The sequence below is a fragment of the Acartia tonsa genome, chromosome 11 (genome assembly GCF_053477335.1).
Source record: "Acartia tonsa isolate MP-2025a chromosome 11, ASM5347733v1, whole genome shotgun sequence".
NCBI lineage: Eukaryota > Metazoa > Arthropoda > Copepoda > Calanoida > Acartiidae > Acartia > Acartia tonsa.
This window is the reverse complement of record NC_137270.1, coordinates 6,007,020-6,019,920: the sequence shown is the minus strand read 5'-3', so window position 1 is coordinate 6,019,920 and position 12,901 is coordinate 6,007,020. Positions and strand designations below refer to the sequence as shown.

At 30.6% G+C, this 12,901-nt stretch overlaps 1 protein-coding gene across 1 annotated transcript in view; it reads left to right on the top strand.

Moving 5' to 3' along the window:
* Window positions 1-577: 577 nt before the first annotated feature.
* The window catches only part of LOC145331885 (uncharacterized), a 37,842-nt gene continuing 25,518 nt past the window's right edge, over window positions 578-12,901 (top strand). Inside the window, exons 1-11 of the mRNA XM_080176758.1 lie at window positions 578-1,114; window positions 1,222-1,368; window positions 1,751-1,841; window positions 5,186-5,260; window positions 8,382-8,496; window positions 8,906-8,997; window positions 9,301-9,434; window positions 10,097-10,392; window positions 10,685-10,728; window positions 10,964-11,001; window positions 11,797-11,905. Of these exons, the coding sequence (XP_080032884.1) occupies window positions 1,100-1,114; window positions 1,222-1,368; window positions 1,751-1,841; window positions 5,186-5,260; window positions 8,382-8,496; window positions 8,906-8,997; window positions 9,301-9,434; window positions 10,097-10,392; window positions 10,685-10,728; window positions 10,964-11,001; window positions 11,797-11,905 (1,156 nt within the window). The 5' untranslated portion in view covers window positions 578-1,099. The remainder of the gene's footprint in view (window positions 1,115-1,221; window positions 1,369-1,750; window positions 1,842-5,185; window positions 5,261-8,381; window positions 8,497-8,905; window positions 8,998-9,300; window positions 9,435-10,096; window positions 10,393-10,684; window positions 10,729-10,963; window positions 11,002-11,796; window positions 11,906-12,901) is intronic.

Here is a 12,901-nt window from a genome sequence, read left to right as displayed (position 1 = left end):
TTTTGTTTTTACGCGAAAATAAAGGAACTGTCCCTCTATTTGAATCATCTATAGTTATAGTAATTTTAATTTTAATGATTATATTTAATATTTAGTGAATTTTTTATGACCATTACATAACATTTCTGAAATGATAAACATTTACTCGATTTTCTTAAATACCAATAAAAATCTACCAAATGCCTAGAAGTAATTTTAGTTTAGGGTTTTATTTATATGGAGGAAGAGGACAACGGCGCTAAAATAAATCTTCACCTCTTTCATTCCCCCAAATGATATTATCTACCAAATTCATACACAGGACTTTTGGGGGAAATTAATTTTATAATGTCAGGTCCCTGAATCCCTGGTTTAATTTATTTTGAATGTAAGAAAATGTAACAATGGCACCTTGCTGCTTTGCAGGATGGAAGGGGACAATGGGCTGTTTATTATAATAGTCCCCAAAGTTTTTCATTGATGTTTAATTATTCGGTTGTCTTAACAACTTTTGGGACTTTTTAAAAATTTTTATTGGTTGGTTTATTAAGTTTAGTGTCCAAACTTTTCAACCATTGATTGTATTTACAGAAGTTGTTAATTTATCTATAATAATTTGAGTTGTAATTAATTTATAGTCCATTGTCTTATCCCTTTGTTCCCTTGCTGCTTTGTCATTGGAAAGGAAAGATGTTACATTCACTTTTACTGTGCCAGTCATTCCAGATTAAATCCAGGGACGGGTATAGGGTTACTAAGAAATTTATTATGGGAAAAAAAACGGGTTAAAAGATCTGCAACTCCTAATAATTCCTAGTAAACGGAAATAGAATTTAAAACATCCAAGTAATGGGAGGGGGTTTGATTAATTCATTAGCCATTAAACCTTTCTTTCTTTTATATTTGTAGTTTGACTTAAACAAAGAAATTGATTTTCATTCCTTTTCTTTGAATGTTCCAGTATTTTCCAATTAATATCCATGTTTAATTTTTAGTAGCGAAGCTACTCTATAATTCGCTTTGTATGTTCATTAATCTCAGTCCATCCGTAACGCTATGAGGAAAATGTGATTTTCTCAGATGCGATTTAAGTAAAGACAACGGAATTTTTCCTGTACAAATGTGCACTCAGTTGGTAAGTTTGTTCTGTCGGTAAAAGAAAAAATACTTATTTCTTGCAAAGGTTCCCCCCTCCCCCTTTAATTTATCGCAAGTTTTTGCTCTATTATTCGCTATTTATAGACGATGTCATCCTTGTTCTATTATTATGCAGAAAAAAATCAAGTGCCTCATAAAATTATTTTTTTTCCAGATAAAATGTCTCGCATGATGCCGCCAAATTTTCAGCGGCCGCCTGGCAGACAGAAAATAGTCAAATTTATTTATCAGGTCAGTGTGTTGTTGGTTCGAGCTCTGTTTTATCTATCTACATATTTTACAATTAACAATTTTCTAAGTATCTTAAAGTGGCTTTGAAACAGATTAATATCCGCTGGATAAGAACCGGTTCTGAGCCATACTGAAAAATTATGTTTAGCATAGCATTGAAGAAATTTTCCACGAGTATTAAAATATAAATCATAAGATTACTAACAGTGTTACTGTTGATAGCCTAGGCCTTTGGCCCCTACGGATTAACTAAACTTTAGTTACTAAAGTGGTTTTAATCTTATGATTTTCATTTTGATATCCGCGGAAGGCTGTCTTTAATACGATGGGATAAATAACTTTTATTTTTTGAAATATTTCTTGAATAATAATACTTTTCTAGTTGGATGGTCGCACATCTGAAGAATTGATAGACCTGCTAAACATAAATGAAAACTGGAAGAGCCTTGCCCTGGCCATCAACTGTAGTCAGGAAAATTGGCCAAAGCTTAAATATACATTGAAATAATATCCCTTTAATTAAGCAACTACGAAAAAGCAACATTTCAACAAAGAAAAACGCGCCAAACTTTGAGCGCAACAATGCCGCGTTGTTATTACCCCTAGATTTTCATGTATAAGAATGATACACGCCAAAAATTTTATGTTTTCAGTTTTTAAACTTGATCACGGTTGGTTTTTTATTAAATGAATAAGTTAGGGTACAATGTTTGGCACTTTCGATATAAGTAAATGATAATAAAAAACCCATAGAATGCGATAATAACTTCAGAAAAATCGAAGAAAATAGTTTTCATACCTACTTAATTAACGTTTTTAAGTTTTTCTTCAAAAAGTTTAGATAAGATGCCTTTAAAAGTCGTCTATGATTTTTTCAGGGATAAAAATGTAACTTTAAAATAAGAATTACAACATATTTTTTCAATTAGTACAAAGTAAAATTTTGAACATTTTATTGATCAGTATATTTTTTAAAATGTGAAGTAGAAACCTGAATATTTTATCATGAAAATTGTGTTATGATTTGATTGTCTGCTAGATTACAAGAAAAAAGATGCTGACAGTACTTGTTGGTTCTTTAAAAAAATTAGGTAGATTACTTTCAGAACCCCTCTTTTTGCAACGTTATTTCAATAGAACAGAGCCGTAGTCTTAGTGTACTGAATATCTAGACAGCCAACCATTGTTTTAGAATTGTTCAATTTTTTTAACTTCTGATAAAAACAGAATTAATGGTATTTTTGTAAATATTATACCTCCAAGAAATGGCTATACTTCCCAATCATATGTTGTGTGATATTTAAGAGGAATTATTTTGATATAATGTCATTAAAATATTCGTTGAAAAAAGTGCTATTCTAGCTTATACTTTACATTTTAATGTGTATGATAATTCAAATAAAAGATAATGAAGATTTATGTTATATTTAATTGTTATAATTATAAAGAAAAACCTGGAAACAGTAAAAAACTGACTTTATTTTATTGACGTAGGGAAAATTTTGTCAAATATTTGAATAAAAAAACAATATAAAACAAAATAAATTATTTTTAATATAGTCACAAAAAGGCTCAATGAGTTTAGGAAATATTTCATTCACTAATCATGTCATTTAAACTCTATTACACAGAATACAGTGTAAAAAGATGTTCTCGTTTTAATTTTAAGTAATTTCAAATGCATTTTAATACCTTTTAATGATTTATTTTTTGAAACATCTTTTTATAAAATGTTATTGATTTTTGAAGTTATATGTTAAAATGTTTTTAAATTTTGTTAACATTTTGTTTTAAATGTAGAAAATTGGTAATTCTAAACATTCAAAAAATGATTTTATTAAATTTTTATCACTTAAATTGCATGTTTGATGAAATTTTCAACTGATAATTCAAGAAAAATCGTTTAAGTTTTATTATATTTTACTTTGAAATGTTAAAAAAATATAATTATTGTCAAAAATCTGGAAGTTATACTTTCCTCAAAAAAAGACCTAAAACATGCAAATTAACACGTGTAATGAGATTTTTTTTCTTTCAGGTTTTATTTTAAGTAATTATTGATATTTTTTGTAAAAAGGATTTTATATAAAAAGTTTGAAAACTCGAGTTATGTAGTGGTTTTAAAAAAGGTTGCGAATTTATGCAATTTTCTTGCAAAAAAAAATTTCTAGGATTTTAAAAATAGCAAAGGGTGTTATTAGACGTACTTACAGATACAATTGCTAAGTCATTTTGGCCAAACACTAAAATAAAGTTTTTACATCTGAGGGTCCAACCGTGTGATTAAATAAGATAAAATATATTATTATAATAAATTAAGAATGAACTGATAATATTGGAATATTATTTTATAAAATGACATTGTTACAAACTGTTGTAATGTTGAAATAATATCCGTGCACGCCACTGCTCTGGAATATTTTAAGTTAATGTCCAAACCAGTGTTGCGGATCCGCATTGATTGTATGCGGATCCTCAAAATTTGGTCAGTGCGGATCCGGATCCGACTCCAGATCCTTGACAATAAAATTAAAATCATCAAACTTTTCAAAAAATATTTATTCCTTAATCTCGAAGTCAAACATACTTTTAATTTTTAAGTCTGAACCTAAACCTTAAAGATTGGCTCTCATCACGAGAATGTCTTTGTAAGTGACTATTTTATATAAATTTAGGTAGATTTTTCCATAAATTTATACCCCAGGATCCGGATCCGGATCCTTGGACTCAAAAACATGAGGATCCTTGCGGATCCGGATCCACAACTCTGGTCCAAACCATTTACCCACCAAACTCCTTTAATTTTTTTGTGGAGTCAAAAACCTGTAGATTATGCCAGTAAGGAAGGGGACAATGTGCTGTTTATCAAACTAGTCCACAAAGTTTTTTAATAACATTATCTTAAATTGATGACTTAACAACTTTGGGGACTTTATGATAGATCAGTTTATTAAGTTGAGTGTTCAAACGTTTCAACCAGTAATTGTAATCTACAAAAGGGTCAATTTTGTGTATCATATTTGGGGATGTGCAATGTTATTCATTTTATCGGCACTTGTCTTATCCCTTTATATTCCTGAGGTTATGCACATATTACCAAAGTTGGCAAAAAAAGGGTTGAAAATCAAACATACCTTAAATTTGATAAATATCCCTATTAAACATAACACACACACCAACTAACAAAATTCCATGAAAAAAATAATTGTAGACTTAGTGTTATTAATCTTGAAAATTAATTGCATTTTTAGCACGTACTTTTATTACTAAAATGATATATTAAAGCCGTAATTACTTTTTCAGCATGTAGGTGCTATTTTGTCATCCTTATAATAATGTAACAGGATGTATGTCTGTCTGTCTGAATGAACAAAAGGAACTCGCATACCACTGAACCGATATGGTTCTTCTTTACAGGGTAGCTTCTTGTCCTAGCTTCTAGGTCAGGTTTATAACTATTTTAGCGGAGGGTATCACCACCATCTCAAGAGATATTTTTCTTCCTAACTTTACCCTAGATTTCAGGGATTGAAGGGACATTTAGCTGTTCATTACACTAGTCCCCAAAGATTTATAAAAATGTGTTCTTATTCATGGGCTTACAACTTTTGGGACTTTTTTAGAATTTTGAATGGTTGGTTTATTAAGTTTAGTGGCCAAACGTTTTAACCACTAATTGTAATTAAGTTGCCATTTTGTGTCATATTATTTGGGATATACAGCATTTTATCGGCCATTGTCTTATCCCTTTTTATCCCTGATAAAATGTAGCTTTGCTACTCCAAGATAAGGTTTGGTCAATTGGTTGGGCTTCAGGTACAAATTCAGAAGTTTCAGAACAGAATGTATCAACATGGAGGTTCTCCAGCCAAAGCAATATTTGATTTTCTAAGTAAGTTCTAATTCACTTGTGAATAGTAACAAAAATACATAAAGAAGTTAAAAATACTTTTAAAAATCCCAGTTTTGGAAGTAAAAATTTTAGAAACCATGATTTTGTTATCCAATTTGAACAATGTTGTATTTTTTCTGGCTTTTAGGATAGTTCTTTAAAGTTTTCAATATCTTTAATTTATATGTATGTACTTGAAAATATTCTTATATACAAAATAAACACACCAAGTGTTGACAAAGACAAAAAACTTTTAGAAAAAAAACTTTTTATTGGAGGATTGTGCTGACACTTTGAAAACTTATTTACTTTATTACAACTTTTTGTCTTATTGAATTTAAACATATTCTCTTTTTCTCAATTTTGAGTTTATTTGTCTCAATTGTTTTGATACTTTTTTATTTCTTTAAATGAAATTGAAAAAGTTTTAATGTTAAGTTATAAGCAATACAGTGACGTAAAGGGGGGAGGATATATGCAATTTGAGTCTTGATATTTTAAAAACTACGTGGTAGAAAATTAAAATTCTTTCAAATATATGCCATAAAAATGTAGTTTAACCAATTAACTATGAAAAAATATGCGGTTCACTAAATTAAGTTTAATTGCATTTCGTGCAACTACCCCTTTATCTTTAAGCAATAAGCATGCATATCTTCTTTTAGAAAACATTAAAAATGATTAGGATAAAGAAGTTTTATTGTTGATAATAAAATTTTCAGATAATAGAATAGAATTTAAACATCCATAGGTCCTACAATTAAATACACATATTCAATATTTACAAAATAAAATTCATAGTTATGGTTTTAATTCAAATGAGAATGAGAGCAAGTTATGTTAAGCACTTTCCAGTAGTGATAATAGATATTTTTGTGATTAAATTTTAATATTAATAAGCATAAAATTGTACCATAAAAATTAAAAATATTTTAAAAAGGTGTTTTATAGATCATTAAATGCTTAAACACAAAAGCAAACATTTAGAGCATATGTTACATGTTTTGTAAAGATAGTAGAAATTTCTGATTATTGAATAGTGTGCTAATGTACTTTAATGTCATTCAAGGATATTTCTGTTGTGGTCATTTAAATACATTTTGAACTCAACAAAACATTTGATACTATATAGACTATAAGTGTTCATATATTTAACTACATCTTGGATATTTTATTTTATAAATGCCTAGCATCAATGCTGAATCGTGCTAAACATCTCTTATTCTCATTTTTTAGACCTTTTTTGAGATAATTGAAGGTGTAAGTGACACATATTTCACTAATGTCTTATAATGTGTACAGCCCTCTTGATATGTTCATAAAATTCAATAGCAAGATCAAAGAGTCCAAATACTGACAGACCCAACCACAAGCCAACAGAGCTGCCAACATCAATGATAAACTCAAACGGTCCATAGTTGAACATCTTTTCGGTTTCATAAACTGTTGAGTCAAAAACTATTGACGCTTTTCCAATGTGTGCCTTATCTGGTCTTCCTTTATCAACATACAACATTTGATCTCTGATGTTCACATGCAAACTTGTATGAGAACAAAACTTTCTACATTCCATCTCTGCCTGGGTCTTTCTCAGAGTCCACAGTGTTAAAACATATTCTGCTTCAAAGGCTTCATCATCAAAGTTGATCTTGTTGTTGAAAGGTCTGGTGCATTGGTTGTGTGGTGAAAGCCAGGGTGGTATACATCCTAGCTGTTTTCCCACATCATTTTGAATTTCTTCTTCTACACAGGACTTGTATCCATATTTTCCATTGTTTTGGACATTGCAGGTTGATGAAACTTGAAGATTGATGGTGATACTTAAATGTCTTCCAGGCTTTATTATGAGATGTTCACCTTGGTGAGAAGAAATATCAAATGAGAAATAAGTTCTTTTTGTTTGGTCAGTGATAAAAAGTCTCATTGTTACATTTCTTTCATTTACAATGTCAATCTCTCTGCTTGGATCATATTCAGAAATCTCCTTACAGAATCCATATCTGTAAATATAAACTATTTGTGATTCTCCAACTTCATCATCTTGCTCAAAGATGATTTCTTCAGCAATACTAGCATCAAGGGTTAGGTTTAAAATTTCTTGAAATGTTAGATTATGCCTCTTTCCCCAAGAGTCACAATCCTTGGCCATACATGTAACATAATCTTTAACCATACTGTGAACATATGACCATCTACCAATTTCATTTAGTCTGGATAGATTAGTCTGGTCATATGGGCAAATAGTTATGATTGGCAGATCAACTTCAGTTATATCCTTTTCTATTGTAGAATCTACTGTTGGGGGAGATATAAGGTTGATGACAGCAATTCTCAGCTGGAAACAGAACATTGCAAGAGATATTATCAGTACAATATACTTAATGCAACCTAGTTTCATTCTAAAAATGATTTCTAATATTTAAAATTAGAAGTTTCTCTGTTGGCAGTTAGTACAGTAATAATTTCAAATACAAGTACATTGATTTATAATGATTATATTAAATTGCAACTTTTATTTGCTTTCAAAATAACTAAAACTTTAATACAAATATTTGAATTTGGGGAAGTAAAATGGGGAGGGGTATATTGGCAATCCAGCAGGGGTGTGGAAGGTATCCTCTGTCCTGGTTTGAGGTTCTGCAATACCTTTAAAAATAAATCTGATTGCAAAATTCTGCTGCAAACCAGTGCTATCAGATAGTTATATAAACAATATATTGCGCCCATAGTAGCCTAAGAATGTAGTTTTGTTCTGATTGCATTACTAGAAGGGGTTGAGACTATTGAATTATGACCCAGTGTCCCCCCCCCCCATCTCCCTCAAATATTCTTAATATTCATTCAGTAGGAATTCATTCATAATTGTTATATATTATGTGTAAACAAATCATTGCAAAAGTAAAAAATTTGCTGCATAAAATTTTATAAGTTACGTATAAGCTTAGACGTTGACAACCTTTTTTATAGCCTCATACGATTTTTGTTTTGAGATTCTAACAATCTTGAGGAAGAAATTCAAAGTTTCATGACTGGCCAAATACAAAATGTATGTTGTTTATGTTGGTGAGCTTTGCTGCTTATGGATTTTGACATTCTTATTTTAAAGCTTATATGCTTTTAGGTAGTAAGAACACAGATGTAGAAAAGATGTTTCTTCTCCTTCATAAGATTGAGCTTTATCGTGGCATGGACCTTCTCAAGGAGTTTGTTAAAAAAGAGCTGCATGATTTAATAAGGTAGATTATTAGTACATCTTTTGATTACAAAATTAGGCCATGGCTGACTGTACTTTCTTACACTTAAGTACATTGGCAACATTGAGTAGCTTTTTACATGATAGTAAGTATATTACTCTACCATACAATGTTATTCATTTATTATTGCTGCGCTTTTTATTTCCTTGTTTTAAAATGCATAAAAAGGAAAATTTACCCAACAATTAATATTAAAATTATAAATGTATATTTAGCTTTCTATTATGTTTCTAAGTAAAATATTTTAAAATAGTCTTTGATAGTTTAAACTTGAGTTCTACAGGAGATCCCCTACCCCTCTCTAAATTTAACAAAGATCCGTATTAAACAATCACACCCCTCAACTACCTCAACAAATTTATACAGAAATCCTAACAATATTATTATTTAGACAAGGACCAGTATTAAGCCCTGAAATGAATAAACACACCCCTGTTCTACCTCCTACAAATTCATACAGAAATCCTAATAAAATGTCTTCAGGTAAGCAAAAAAATTTCGGCACTATTCCTGCATTAAGTTCTCAGTTCCATTGGTTCTCTCATTCCTGTCATTCTTTTCAACCAATAATTTTAATCTACAGAAGGATTAATATGGTTTATCATAATTGGTGTTGTACATCAGTCTTATCATCAACTATCTTATCCCTTAAGTTCTCTGCTCATTGGAAAAGATAATTTTTTTAATTATTTTTAATCTAAGGGAGAGGCATTTAAGATAAAGTTGCAAAATAGGTTTCTTTCACAATACATATCATCCATCCTTAAAATAAATTCTGATTTGAAGGTGGTTTATCGGGTGTATTGCTTGACAATGAAACCCGAAGTATGAACTTGTCAACAGCAGTGATACAATCAACAGGGGATGGTCCTAATAATCAACAACCACCAAGATTAATGCCTACAAATCAACCACAACAGGTTAGACTATAATATCTTTTCCAGTATGTCCACAAAACATATTTTATCCCACTGCTGCCACCACATTATATTATGACAAAACGCACTATAAAAAGCTTGTTTTTATTATTTTTTTTTATAAAATTCGCGGAAAGTTGTCTATAATACGATAAGAATAATACTTACAAATCAACTACAACAGGTTTGAGTATAATAGCTTTTCCAGTATGTCCTAAAAACAGATTTATATCTGCTGGATTATAACCGGTTCTCATCCATACGAAAAAACTATGTCTAGCATCGTATTATATCAAGTCGTCTACGAATATAAAAATGTACAATCATAAGAATAAAACCATTTTTTTAGCCCGTCCCTTAGCATCTCAGGGCTAAAAAAACTTATAATTGTACATTTTATATCCGCGGAAAGCTGTTTGTAATACGATGCAAGAATTAACTTTTCCAGTATTGCTTCAAACTCAAATATATCCGCAGCATAAGATCCTGTTCTAAGCCATAATGAAAAATCCTGTATCGACAATTTTCCACGCTTAAAATTATGTTTAATGTTATGATTTTTAATGTACTATCTGCGAAAAGCTGTCAATAATACGATACAATAAAAAAACACTTTTTCTTGAATATGTTTTCATTTAGTTTTTATTGATCTAATTTATTTACAGAGGTATGATCAGATTCAATCCTTATTGATGAACAAACAACAACCACAGCAACAACAATATGATCATCTTGATCAACAAAGGCAACAACTTCAAGGATATCAACAATATGTGCAAAATCCTAGTCATTTAGATCAACAACAACAAATGCAACAAAATGCGCAAAATTATTTGCAAATAAATGCGCAACTGGGACAAGATCAGTTGCAACAGTACTACAATGGTGGACAGACAGTAGTGGGAGGTCCTGCTGGTATGGCTATTAATCAGAAAAGATCTCCACAGCTGAGAAATAATAGGTACTTTTCCTAGCTATAACCATCAACTGAATTAATTCGAAATTATATTTTGGAATTTCTGTTAATTTCGGAATGCAGTCTTAGTAAATGATAAGTTAACTACCCCCCACAAAAAACAGTTAAAATTACATAATATTTTATTCGAATTATTTCACTTCTTGGTTATTCCTATATCTGATTTTTTTCCTTCCTTACATATTTTCAATATTTTTTACAATTATCATTGAAAAACATAAAAATGTAAAACCTTGCAAATTGTATAAAATCATAATGAATGTATTTTACTTGTTAGATCTCCAATTTCTCCATCAATGATGGTTGGTAGTGAGTTACAGGAATGGATTTAGAATATATGGATATTGTGGGAGATTTTCTCATATCCTAATAAATATTTCTCCCAGCTGGCTAATATGACGATATTTCCCACCATTCCCCCTTTTACCCCATCCCCTTTCTTGACCATGGAGGAACGTATTGACCAATATCTGAGAATTATATTATTAGCAACCAAAATTGACGACTAAAACTCCCCTGTCACAATATTCACTTATTTTATATCCATTGTTACAGGCTCCTGCTCAACAAATCATAGGAACTAGTCCAAATCAGGTACAGGGATAGATAGATAGATAGATAGATAGGTAGGTACCTCATTCAGTACATCCGACAAATATACTTTGTAGACAAACGTACTACTTAGATCAAATTGGGTAACAAAGTAATGTTCACCAAGCCATATCCTATAACAAACTAAGTTTAACACTGCCTGACAAACAGTTCTATGTGTTGATGTATATACAGATAACTACCTCCCTCCCTTTTCCATTGACCTTTTTCGTCTGCTAGCAAATTGTTTTCTGCTGTGTTAACATTCCCGACACCATTTGTTCATTTTCAATGACCCAATTGAGAGTCGGCACAAGTTAATTGGGATTGGGGGAGATACAGTTATTTAACCCCTTGCCTCTCTAGTGTTTTACTCTAATGACTGATAGCGGGTAGTCGGTGGACTTATTCTTCTCTCTTGAAATATCCACAACATATATATAGTTAAATAGACAAGATTACAGAAAGAAGAATATTTAGAAGGTCAGATTTGTAGATGGATAGGTATATACAACAGTTTGATCATACAATGCCAGTCATATAGACAGAAGAAAAGAATGATTTTTTCGGATATAGTCCATTTCGTGACAAAGCCTCTTAAGGGGCGTTTCGTCCTTATTTTCACAGAAGCTTTTGATAGGGTATTTTAGGTTAGGTTAGGCGATTGCCCTGCAGTTTTAGAGCAGCCACTCGAAGGGGTAAAATAGGGGAAAAGCTACTGTGAAAATACGACGAAATGCCCCTTAAAAGGCGTTGCCATGAAAGGGACTATATCCATATCCAATTTTTCTTTTTCAGACAAATGGAACAAGAAGCCGTTATCCCTCCACTTGCTGTACTTATAATACATATACTAGCACACAGAGTAATAACTCTTGTGTTAGTAATCTTACTAGAGTTACTATAGGTAGTTTATTTATATATCTGTACCTACAATACATATACTAGCACACAGAGTAATAATTCTTGTGTTAGTAATCTTACTAGAGTTACTATAGGTAATTTATTTATATATCTGTACCTGCAATACATATACTAGCACACAGAGTAATAACTCTTGTGTTAGTAATCTTACTAGAGTTACTATAGGTAATCTATTTATATATCTGTACCTACAATACATATACTAGCACACAGAGTAATAACTCTTGTGTTAGTAATCTTACTAGAGTTACTATAGGTAATCTATTTATATATCTGTACCTACAATACATATACTAGCACACAGAGTAATAACTCTTGTGTTAGTAATCTTACTAGAGTTACTATAGGTAATCTATTTATATATCTGTACCTACAATACATATACTAGCACACAGAGTAATAACTCTTGTGTTAGTAATCTTACTAGAGTTACTATAGGTAATCTATTTATATATCTGTACCTACAATACATATACTAGCACACAGAGTAATAACTCTTGTGTTAGTAATCTTACTAGAGTTACTATAGGTAATCTATTTATATATCTGTACCTACAATACATATACTAGCACACAGAGTAATAATTCTTGTGTTAGTAATCTTACTAGAGTTACTATAGGTAATTTATTTATATATCTGTACCTGCAATACATATACTAGCACACAGAGTAATAACTCTTGTGTTAGTAATCTTACTAGAGTTACTATAGGTAATTTATTTATATATCTGTACCTGCAATACATATACTAGCACACAGAGTAATAACTCTTGTGTTAGTAATCTTACTAGAGTTACTATAGGTAATTTATTTATATATCTGTACCTACAATACATATACTAGCACACAGAGTAATAATTCTTGTGTTAGTAATCTTACTAGAGTTACTATAGGTAATTTATTTATATATCTGTACCTACAACACATATACTAGCACACAGAGTAATAACTCTTGTGTTAGTAATCTTACTAGAGTTAC